Genomic DNA, 12,771 nt, shown 5'->3' with positions numbered 1-12,771 from the left:
AAACAAACCACTAATTAAATATATAATGACATATTCGACATAACTTTCCACGTTTATTTAATTCATGCAGTTGAACGTGGAATCGACAACAACAAAAAACAAATGAGACATGCCATACCTCTGAGGCACCTTGTCGGGACACAGAGCTATCTGAAGGCCACAGACACCCTTCCTAGTAGAGTAGGGAAAAAAGTAAGATCAATTTTAATTACGATCATTCTTTGGAAAGTGTAGTTACATTCAAAGCCTCCATGACTGGAGGGTTTATATCACTGTCATAGCCCTGTATTTATTTATAAAATATCTGACCAGGAAAAAAAATTACATTGAGGGTTACCGCTCGTTTTCAAGTATGTCCTTGGTTGCAGCAATGTGAAATTAAAACAGCAATGCCAACTACGTGGCCACTTTTAGAGTAAAAGTGAAGCGGGAAGCAGTATTCGTGCCTACTGTGGCTTGGGTGTATAATCGGCCAAAAATCATTAAATGAGGGATTAAGTGGAGGCATCCTGCCTCATCTTGGCCTACCGATCCAATCGCTGTATTTGCAGCCACCAGTTGCAGTGGTTCAAAATGCTATCCTACTGCCCCAGTTTAGGGATTGATAGAAAGGTTCTGCTTGTTCATTTTAAAGAAGAATATACCTTAAAAGTTCAGTCTCACGAGATGTTATTCATTTATTTTTCTGATTTTAAGCATAAAAAGCTTATTGAGACTATTTAGAACTTTATGTAAACTGATTTTGTTAATAAATAATTAGAAGCTTCTAAAGCAATGATGAAAAACGATTCCATAGTTGCAAGAATCAAAGCTGAGCCACGGTAAAATTGAATTAATTTATGGTACTTATTTTTAGATATCAACAATTATTATTTTATTTCCAAATTTCTTAAAAAAACAAAACTGACAGCAAACCACAAAAATAATGATATACTCATATTATGTATAGGAGATACCACAACCGTGACCATCATAAATACACTCCACAGATTAAAACTCCATTGTGGCTGTAGTATGGTGTGAACAGTCCCTGTATGATATTAATATCGAGTCGCGGTTTGAACTACTGGAGCCATAATTTTTGATGCACCGTGTTTTTTTGGCATAAAATTCTTAATACACAGAGGGTATTTATGATAGTCGTCGACATGGAAGAGGTGCCCTATGGACAGTACAATCGGGGTAACAAAACATTGGTGGTAGTATGTCCGAAATTATTTAATAATGTTTCTAGGTGTGCTGCCAATTTTGTTGTATATGATTTATCGCAATAAAATTGACCACACCGCTCACCTCATTCAATTCAATAATGAAATACAACTGGTGCACATAGGGAATACATACAACATGAATCCAAAAGAACAGGTGATAAGAGAATCACCCAAAGATCCCAATTTCCTGCACTCAATCATATACAATGATATTGACCACATTGTCTAATGTTTATCCTTATCGGATGAAGAATAGGTACAGATTACGTGTAGTAACCGCTCCCATCACTGTAGGAGGTCAGATACTAGTAAAAGCCAGCACATGGGCCAAACATAATAAAACTTTATTTCAATTTCAACATTGACGAAAGAACAATAAAAGTGCACATATGTACAGTGCTTGGGGTTAAAAATATCCCAATGAAAGGGTGGGTGGGTGCTAATCATGTAGTAGGTTAATGTCGTTATCGATAACCTCAATGTATACAGCAGGGCCCCGCTTCTCGGCGCCCCGCTTTTCGGCGATCCGCCGATACGGCGGCGCCGAGAAGGGGGCCGCCATCTTGGTTCTTAAATCGCGCATGCGCAGAATGGGCGGTTGCGCCTGGCGCGCATGCGCAGACCGTAGTTTGCGCGCTCATACTGTAGCATACCATAAAAATGCCGATTTGCCCATGCAAAAACAACTGAAAATCGCCGGATTCGCTTTCCGGCGATTTTCACTATACGGCGGGCCCCTGGAACGGAACCCGCTGTATACCCGGGGCCCTCCTGTATATACATTTGCGAACCCAAGATCTTAGGGCAGATCTTGTACCTACGCCCCCATCCCTGAGGCTTAAAGGGGAGACGGGAGACTTCATTTAGCGTTGGACACCTTTATCTTTATGTACCACCATATTTCTCCAACCAGAAAATCACTTCTAACGTTAATAATAAAATGTGTGCGAAGGACCGTGTCAATTAGAAGTATATTGTACAGAATTATTAAGATGTATAAGAACGTTCTAGCGAAAGCACACTTGTATTACAGGGAACAATATGAAAATAGGAACACATATAAGGACGACCTGTATACTATGTAGATCAGTGAATGTAGGACACAATTGTTATTAATTTTAATATATCAATTGTCTGTGACTCTAAAAAAATATGTTCTACTTTTTGTAATAAAAATGGAAAATTAAATAAAAATTACATGTGCATTTCCACCCAGGTTTTTTTTTGGTCTTAGTTGGGAAGCAGAGGGTCTCTAGAGTGGAAGCGCATTAATTTCAGCTCCGGGTAACCCCCTGCTTGTCTAAATACTTACCTCCTCCGCATTTCATACCTCATGCCAGTAGCAGCCCTGACTAGGTATGCAATATGGCAGTATAAAGGTCCCGCATCACGTTGCCCAATAGGAAGCCACTACAGCATACGCCGTGGCTTCCTTTGGAACCACATGATGCTGGACCTCTAAACATGCAGGAAGTACCGGCATGATCTATGGAGCTATGTATCTCAGGAAGCAGAGGGTCCCCGAAGCTAAAATTAACACGGTTTAGCTCCAAAAGACCCTCTCCTTCCCATTTTTGTTTTTGTTCTTAAGGAATCGCATCTTTAAGTTTAAAGAAATGTATGGCCAGGGTAATAAGTAAGATCTCAAAAATACATTTTGAAAAACGTTATAAACAGTGGTGTTTTTACCTATTAAGTGTACAGAAGTAGCGGTCCTTATTGTATCACCCAACTTGTCTGAAAATCCTGGACAATGTGAGTTCCCTTATGGGGCATGTTATCTTTCTTTATATGGAACAGCTCCAAAATATGGTGTTATGGATTTCCCACCAATATGCGTTCAATATGGGCTGCTACATCTTATACTACACTTATCAGTGCTACCTGCAGGATAGTATTTTGGCAGAAGCATCAGGGCTTATTGACCACATGCAGAATGGTAAATGGGGTGAGTGAAAGAATGGAGTTCATATTGCTCCAATAATACAGACTTAGGACCAGGATCTCGATTCCTTCCACGTACGTAGTTCCAGTTCGGCAGCTGTAATCCATACAGCTGATGCAACCAGCCACCAGATGGCAGCACCGTTATATAGATTCAGACAATGTGATTATCATCAACATCTCCTCTTTCAGAACCACAGTGTACCATAATAAATTGCTAAGCAACAAGTTGTGGCCCGAATTGCAGTAAGCTGGCAGGACGCACGTTACCCTGGTTGAAATATGTTTAACTTTTTGCAGCTGATTGATATTTAGCGCATTGGAAGTGAAAGTATGATTTAACATTCACTGTCGGAATCTAAGATAATATAGCCTCTGGTCAACCAATGTTTCAAAAACCCCTGCCTTACTGTTACTCCTGCTGCCTACAGCAGAGCTTGCAAATCAACATGCTCTGGAATGACTGGTCAGCACCGAGGGGGGAGACTTGTCACTTTAAACATCATTCTAGAATGTGGATAATACTGCAATCAATGGCAACCTTCTCATATGTGGGAAGAGGCAGATGGGGATGTCACAGGCATTATAAACCAGACGTTTTACTAGCACTGAAAGTGCATTCCTGTGGAATGGAAATAGTTAGACCTTCGAGTGGCTCATGCTTTAAAGTGTCCATCTCTTTGTAATATTAAAAGGTGAAAGTTTCTGCAATCCCTGCTTACACATTATTTATGGGTAAGATTTGTCTGAAAATATGACTAATAAATAGGGCAGTGTTTCTATAACGCCCACAAATCAAAGGCTTGAAAGCCGGATACATTAAAATGAATATTATGTCTGATAGAAATACAGCTCTGTTTTAAGAGAGAGATTTTGTATGTAAAATAACTTGGATCTAGTGTATATGTATGAATGTATATCTTTATTTATATAGCGCCATTAATGTACATAGCGCTTCAAAGCAGTAATACATGGGACATAATCATATAAATAATACAAATAACACATAATGGGAATAAGTGCTTCAGACATAAAAGTAACATTTAGGAAAAGGAGTCCGTGCCCGAAGAGCTTACAATCTAACTGGTAAGCAGGAAGAATGTACAGAGACAGTAGGAAGGTGTTCTGGCAAGTGCGTCTGCAAGGGGCCATGGTCAATGTATGAGGTGTATACAGCTACGGGGTATCTAGTAGTATCCAGTAGACCGGTGATTCTCAACCGGTAGGGTGCACCTCCCCAGTGGGGCATATCAGGATTTCAGGGGTGGCGTGTGTCGTTTGAAAAATACATTCATCATTTTTTTTATTTGTAAAATGGAGGGGAAAAAACAGTTATTCCCATTGCTTTCTTACTATAGAAAGTATGCCGCTTTTTGCATCATCCTATGACGTGCAGTAGTGCACCTATTTTCTTTAGGCTGCGGTCCCACTGTGCACTGTAGCACACGCGCCCGGCGGGGGGGGGGGGGCTTCACCGCGATTTGGGAGAAGATGATGGAGATTGCGACGGGGGGCGGGGGCATGAATGAGAGTTTCCAGGGGCGTGGCCACATCACGCGGCTGGTTCGCCCTCATTGGCAGAACCGCCGGCAGGGGCGGGGCCACCCATCGCAAATTGTTAAATCAATTTGAATGTCTTTTTGAAAAATTGTCGTACAGCGCGGCTGCACATTCTGCGCAAAGGTGCATATTGGGCCCAGCCCCATTGAGGGGCGGTGTTTGTTCGCGCAGCGCACGCCTCAGCACTGGGACCGCGGCCTTACTTATCTCTAAGTTACGCTGCAGAGTTTGTCGTGTGTGGATGGTGCCGCGGTGCCGGTGAGCAGGCTCTGCGTGTTCTCATCCCATTTGAATCGACATACCTTTGCGCAGCCGGCTTCTCTGCACTTGTGGCTATAAAAACAAAGCAACGCCACAGGCTCAACGTTGAAAGTGACCTATGTTGTGCTCTATCTTCCAGTGCCCAGAATCCCAAAGCTTGTGGCAAGCAAGCGGCCTCAATGCTCACATTAAACATACATTATCAATTGACATCAATGTAAACAAATTTGAAGATCGAAATAAATATTTTTTTCTAAATTTACAAATGCTTTGATTTTATTTTTAGTCTTGATATTTCAAATAAAAGGCAGGTTTGAAGGGGCGTGAGATTTTTATGTTTATCAAAAGGGGGCATGGGTTAAAAAAAGGTTGAGAAACACTGTAGTAGACACGTTGGGCTTCCAGCTGATGAGCTAGTTATGCCTTATGGGAAACTGAATATCAACTGCTGTGACAAATGAATGCATGCTGTCATGTGTCCTCCCAGTCCCTTTACACTATACCTCTCTGACGTACCCTCAAGGGCCATCAACTACAATTTTTTGGGTCCAGGACAAATGTGAAGAATGGGCCCCCACAAATGTTACAACATAATCACATTTGGTGTCTTTGTTCTCCCCTCCTCCTCTCATGTCCTTTATTCTTGTCCTTTCCCCAATATCTTTCTTCTTTCCTTCCCCCAATATCTTTCTTCTTTCCTTCCCCTGTTTTTCTCAATTTCGTCCCAATATCTATCTTTCTTTTCTTCCCCACCCTTAACTCTCTTATGTTTCCTTTTATGTAATTATCTCTAACCTTCATGTTTCTCTTCACCCCCCAACATGCCTTTCTCTCACCTCCCCCAGCATGTCTCTCACTCTCCTTTTCTCCCAGCATGTCTTTCTCTCTCCTTTTCTCCCAGCATGTCTTTCTCTCTCCTTTTCTCCCAGCATGTCTTTCTCTCTCCTCTCCCCCCAGCATGTCTTTCTCTCTCCTTTTCTCCCAGCTTGTCTTTCTCTCTCCTTTTCTCCCAGCATGTCTTTCTCTCTCCTTTTCTCCCAGCATGTCTTTCTCTCTCCTTTTCTCCCAGCATGTCTTTCTCTCTCCTCTCCCCCCAGCATGTCTTTCTCTCTCCTTTTCTCCCAGCATGTCTTTCTCTCTCCTTTTCTCCCAGCATGTCTTTCTCTCTCCTTTTCTCCCAGCATGTCTTTCTCTCTCCTCTCCCCCCAGCATGTCTTTCTCTCTCCTTTTCTCCCAGCATGTCTTTCTCTCTCCTTTTCTCCCAGCGTGTCTTTCTCTCTCCTCTCCCCCCAGCATGTCTTTCTCTCTCCTTTTCTCCCAGCATGTCTTTCTCTTCTTACACCCTTCATCTCATGCTCTGTTCTCCCCTCATGCATTTCTCTTATTTCCCCCTCATCTCTTTTTTCCTCTCCCAAATACCTTTCTTTGTTTCCCCCCTCTACTCTTTTCTCACACACGCTTTCTCTTTTTAACACCCCCATGTCTCAGTATCTCTTCTTGTCCCAGTCATGCCATTTTTTTCTTTAATCCTCCATGTTTTTCTTTCTATCCCCTTCCCCCGTGTCTTTTTCTTATTTTCCTCTTCACGTCTTTTTCCTCATTAACAATCATGATTACAGTATCTTCACTAATGGGCATCTTTCTCTTTTACTTCCCTTCACATCTTCCTCTCTCTTTCACCCTCATATCGTTCTCCCGTTTATCCTCCTTCGTGTCTGTCTTTTCCCTCTTATGTATTTCTATTTTCTCCTTTATTTATGATTTCCTCTTTTCATGCCTGTCATTCTCCCTGATTTGTTCCTTCCCTCTCACTTATTTTAGTCTGTGTCTTCTGCATGCTTCGGTTCTGCACCGTTCTCTCCCTGAAGTCCCGCCCACTGGCTGAGGCTCAGCAGAGAGGAAGGGATTTCTCCTCTGTGTGCTGCCGGCAGAGAATTGGTGTCGGCAGGGGGTGTAGGGGCCTAGGGACGTAGCCAGGACTGAGCCTGAGGCAGGGCATATTTGGTTGGTGGCGGTGGCCTGAAATTTGCGCAAATAAACTCTGGTTGTACTCTGTGTCATTGTATAGTGCGGTCAGGTTATACTCTAATACTCTGTATAACCTGACCACACTATACACTGACAGAGAGTATATCTTGAATCTACTATACACTGACGCAGAGTTCAACTTGAAATAATAAATTCATGAAGGAGCATGCAACACAGAATACATTACCATAACATGCAAGCAACACTAAAACAGCGCAGCACATACAGAGATACTGAAAACTTGATCCTTGACATGGGGGGAAGTGTGACATATGTGGGAGGGGATAGTGTGACACGTGGGGGGAGTGGGCGAGAGGAGGTAACACAAGTGGGAGTGGATGAAACTTGGGGTGGAGAGGAGGGGTGACACCTGAGGTGGGGGAGAGGGAGTCACATGTGGAGGGAGGGGATAACACGGGGAGAAGTGGAAGACGAGAGGAGTGACTGGGAGAGCAACTGCGGAGGAGTGATTTGGGTACGGGATACAGTGGGTGAACGGGGAGGGCAGTGGGTGACAAGGGGGCAGTAAGTGTCAGGAGGGGCAATGGATAACAGGGGAGTTTGGTAACATGAGAAGGTAGAGAGTGACAGTCCCTACTCTCTTTTCCTCCTAACTTGCTCACCACTGCCAAATCCTCCTTCCCTGTACACGTGGAGCTCTCACTCCCGCAAAAGCGCTGCTGCCTCAATATGCGGCTGTGCAGTGTGGGAGTCACAAGCTCATTCATGGTGGGTTTAGGTTGGGCATTTGTAATATTAGTGAGGACTGTGCCTGCTCAGGGTCTACCCTGGCTACCTCCCTGGCTGGGCCCCTAAACACTTACACTATCCCATACATACAACCTACTGATTACAACCCAAAATTCAGATAAAAAATTAAACTCACAAACTTCGGTATTTTTCCTTATTCCTAAGTATACAAATGTACTATTATTATTAATATATATATATATATTTTTTTTAAGTAAATGACATTCAAAACATCACCTCTCACTTTATTTCCTATAATGTACACCTTTTTGACAGCGGTGCAGAAGAATCCCTTTGCTTATCACGTTTATACTCTGCTGTACTTAAATAGAGAACAGCTGCATATGCTAAATACACTGTAACCAATGCGCAATTTACAACTCAAATCCACTTGCAGTGGTGACTACTCACTAAACCAAATAGAAAAAAGCTTAGATTCACGTATTTGTAATACTATCAAATGCGCAATAAATATCACAGAGCTTTCAATAAGATCCTACTGAAAAGCATTTTACAAGTGGCATTTTTATTTATTCAATAAGAGACATCTATATCATTTCCACTAGGGGGTAGCACACAAACACAGTTTGTCTGGAGTTTGTCTGGATCATTAGTAATACTACAATACATTTTGTAAAAACCAGCATCTCTGCTAATGCTTTATAAAACAAGAATCCTCCAGGAAAATAGCACCAGTGGGTATTCTACGTATTAGAATTCTGTGGTGGTTCAATCAACAAGGTAAGCCCATTCATTCACTTAAATGTGATGCTTGCGGTACAGGGATCCTGTGAAAAGGCCCCACACCGGCTTGGGCTTTCAACAGCTGTATACTAGTATTGCCATTTACTATGTATACAATAGTGCATTCAAATTAAATTTAAATGGATACAATTAAAATTTAAAACAGCCATAACATTTGCAGTGTGCTTGAAATGATGTAATCTTTTTTCCTTGATGTGAAACAGGACCTTTATACCTGCAGGAGAGACTCGGGGTACCTTCCTCTGTAAGTAACTCAGGACGTATGAGGGTAGAAATGACGAGGGTTCAGCTACGGAGACCCCCTGCTTTCTGTCTAGATGGGAAACTAATTTTAAAAAATTTAAGGTACATTTGCTTTAAGTAACGCGAGCACCGTACTGAAAATAAAAAAAAGTGGCTTGTTTAAAACTTAATGACGGATACTTTCTGCCTATACAGTACTTAAAGGAGAAGTTCCCCCTACTATGTTTACTTTTGCCCCCCCCTTTTTTGTTTTACATGTGTAGGAAGCATGGGGTCGCCGAAGCTGAACCAGTATCATTTCTGCCCTGGGGACCCCATGCTTCCTGAGTTACTTGGGAATGTGCTCGTGTTACAGTTCCCTTCAGCAAAAACAAAATGGAGGTTTACATTTCCCATGTCACGCAGGCCAATTGGAAGCCACAAAGCCATCCATCGCGGCTTCCTATTGGCCTAAGTGACACGGGACGTTTAAACCTCAATGAAGTAGCAGTGGCACCTTCTCAAGTGAGTGTTTCAGGGAGCAGGGTGTCCCCTGGACCTGAAACAATGTGGTTCAGCTCCGGAGACCCCCTGCTTTCCATACATGAAAATTAAAAAATGGCATTTCCTTTAAATGCTTTGGGGAAGAGAGTGGGGCCTCAATAAGAAAAATGTTCGCCCCCCAGTTTGCGCACCCCTGCTCTATAGCATTTTGAAAGAAGATGGTCATCGCCTTAATAATGCTGTAAAGATTTTGGAGGCAAGGCCCAAAGTCATCACATTTTTAATGAAGCTATACATTATTTACGGTTATAACAAGTTCCAGCTTTTAGCCAAAGTTTTAATAATGTTTTTTTTTTCTTCTGTTAAGTAAAGGATGACTTATTGTCCTGGAATAGTTGGTAAAAAAATAAATAGAAGATATAAAGAACTTCCACCAGAACGGCAGCCTGAAGCACCAGAAAAACCTAACTACAGCATATTCTAATGAAAGCTGACTGGCTCTTGCAGCTATGCCTTTCAATGAGCTTACAGTGCAAAGGCGCGATGTTCAATCAGCTGTCTGGGTCATGCATGACACATGCCTCCCATCACAAAACAGCAAATTGGAACCTTGTAGCTAGTAGCATCACTGGAAGTGCAATGACAAGAGTAAACTGTCCTTTATTCTTTACACTGTCAATACAACAAACAGACATAAAACACACAAAACAAATATGCAATGTCTCCAAAAATGAATACAGGCATACCCCGGTTTAAGGACACTCACTTTAAGTACACTCGCGAGTAAGGACATATTGCCCAATAGACAAACGGCACTTTGCGCATGCGCTTGTCAGCATGTCCTGAACAGCAACACCGGCTCCCTACCTGTACCGAAGCTGTGCGCAAGCGGGGAGACTATAGAGCCTGTTACAAATGCGTTATTTCATCAGTTATGCACGTATATGACGATTGCAGTACAGTACATGCATCGATAAGTGGATAAAAGGTAGTGCTTCACTTTAAGTATATTTTCGCTTTACATACATGCTCCGGTCCCATTGCGTACGTTAATGCGGGGTATGCCTGTATTGGCATTGCATGAAATTATACAAATATATTAGAAAATAGAATATATTCAAAAATATTCCCAATGGCTCCAGAAAGTGCTATTTAAAAACACAATCTGTAAGTACACATTTCTTTTAATATCCATTTTTTCGTCTTGATCCCATACTTGTTTCAACCGGATCACATACTTGAAGAAGAGAGCTGAATGACCTCGATAGCGTGGCCATTTTAGGTATCTTTTTTTTTTACTGCATGTTATATTTCCATGAATGAAGTACTGAGCATCATCACCAGCATCCTTTTTCTTTTATCCCAAATACACCATGATGTGCAGTTTGGTCCCCAGGGGAGGTACTGTACCGGTCATTATTTCATTGCAATTATTTAGCATTAAGCCTAGACACCCATGTATTAGGCCCACTGACTGTGCACCTGTGTGTGTATCCATTTTATGTCAGTCATGCTTTGTATTGAAAGCATCTACTAATGCAATATATTGAAGTAATACTGATGGTAAAGGTGTGGTATGGCATAGGTTCTTTTATATTTATTTCCCCTAGGTGGGAAGCAGGAGATCTCCGGAACTAGGAGGAAAAAACAGGGAATGAACCCTGAGTAGCTGATGCTACAAACTAGGCAGGAAACTTTTAGTCCATAGGAATCAGAGAATTTCACCACAGCATCATGGAATGAACCGCTAGATCAATAGTCCTCCATAAATGAACAAACTAACTCTGGAAGGGGCGCTATATAGCATAACTGGTAGAAGTACAAATGAGCCTCATCAGTGAAGTGCCCCTAGGTAAGTCAAAGAACCCAGAAAATGCCAGCCTCACCTACATCCAGTGTACAACGGAGAGTCAATCAGCTGGCAAGTACTCACGATCTGAAGTGTAAACTGCCGGGTGTTGCTGATGGGAAGCGGCGTGGTGCTCCAGGCTGCTGGTAGAGGTGGCGTGCTCCTGCGCGTGGTAAGTGAACAGAGGGAAAAGGGAGACTCGGCGGCCACAGCTCTCCGAAAGACAACCAAGCGCATAAAAATAAAAAAAACTTTATTGAATCAAAAAAGACATCCACAGAGAGGCTTACTCTGTGGATGTCTTTTTTAATTGTATAAAGTTTTTTATTTTTATGCGCTTGGTTGTCTTTTGGAGAGCTGTGACCGCCGAGTCTCCCTTTTCCCTCCGGTCTCCGGAACTAAACCGCATTCATTTTAGCTCCCCTGATTCTCGAGATACAGACCACCAAAAGTGCCCTTGGTATCATCCCTGGCTGGGTAAACATTATGAAGGTTTAAATCTCCAGCGCCAGGGGAGCCAATAGAAAGCAGCGACGCCATCTATCACAGCTTCCTATTGGCCCACGTGCTGTGGCAGATTTAGGAATCATACTGGCAGCACCTACAGAGGGATCTTGGAAATCAGTGGATCCCCGGAGCGGAAGTTAACACAGAGCACCAGAGACCACTGTTTTCTATACATATCTGTTAACAAAAAATAGCTTGGAATGCTTTTTTAAAACTATCTACCACCACTTGAGTTTTCATAAAGCCTTGTTACTTAGCTCCTTCAAATGTGTTGAATAGTCTGTGGTGTGAATTAATGTGCTTTCCTCAACTTTTGGACTTAAATTCAAATATTATTCATCATATCCCGATATTAAAAGTTCTAGAGAAGGCATTACTTGGCTGAATGATTTCGCTTTGCTGCTAAGTGGACTTGTAAAGAGGAAATGCATAGAAAAGGTGCACAACCAGAAAGCCAGAGTTGAGCAAACATGAGCAGCGCACAACAGTCTGTTATAGTGTTGTCGCTTTAAACCTCTGCACAAATCTTCTCAGGTTCCCGGCCTTAAGAGTTTGCAAGGGCCATGGTGGCACGCTGGCAGGAGGGCCCCTCCAGTGGAAGTAGTCAGGGGCGGCCGTGAGTGTGTGCAGTGAGAGCAGGGTCAGAGGGGGGGAGTTAGAGTCACGTTGTCATGGCAACATGTCGCCAATTGACGTCGGGTCACCACGACAACGAAGGAAGAGGGCCGTTCTGAAGAAGGTAAGATCCCCCTCTCACCACTCACCACCATCACTCCAACAGACACACACACACACTTAGGCTGGGGCCATGGTACTGCAGACCGTGCAGAGGCGTCCGCACCCTCAGCGATCAGACTGCCGTAAGGCAGTGATCGCATCCATGCGGCGTGCGGAGGAGGGGGCGCGCGTTGCGCAAGAAATCAGTTGAAATGTATTTCTTGGTGCGACAGGCCGATCACGTGAGCGGTTCGCCCAATGAGGACGAACCAGCTCCGTGACGCCCCTAGGAAGGCCCCTCCATGGCCCGTCCGCCATGGCCTGGGAAAGCACCCGCTTCACGCAGGTCACTTCACAGCCTCCGCGCCGGCAAAGGCACCATGGCCCCAGCCTAACACTGGCGTTAGGAGCAGTCCTGCCGGTCCTGGGCCTCCCCAGGTCCCTCCTCCAGCT

General features: G+C 43.2%; 1 protein-coding gene across 6 annotated transcripts in view; it reads right to left on the bottom strand.

Annotated features, from left to right (window-relative positions):
• Positions 1-12,771, bottom strand: part of LDLRAD4 (low density lipoprotein receptor class A domain containing 4) — a 559,350-nt gene that overhangs the window by 10,824 nt on the left and 535,755 nt on the right. For all 6 annotated transcript variants that reach the window (XM_075585414.1, XM_075585415.1, XM_075585416.1 and 3 more), the window contains one exon: positions 119-172. In XM_075585414.1, coding sequence (XP_075441529.1) covers positions 119-172 — 54 coding nt within the window. The remainder of the gene's footprint in view (positions 1-118; positions 173-12,771) is intronic.

This window comes from Ascaphus truei, chromosome 2, assembly GCF_040206685.1.
Source record: "Ascaphus truei isolate aAscTru1 chromosome 2, aAscTru1.hap1, whole genome shotgun sequence".
Lineage (NCBI taxonomy): Eukaryota > Metazoa > Chordata > Amphibia > Anura > Ascaphidae > Ascaphus > Ascaphus truei.
This window is presented reverse-complemented; position numbering and strand designations above follow the sequence as displayed.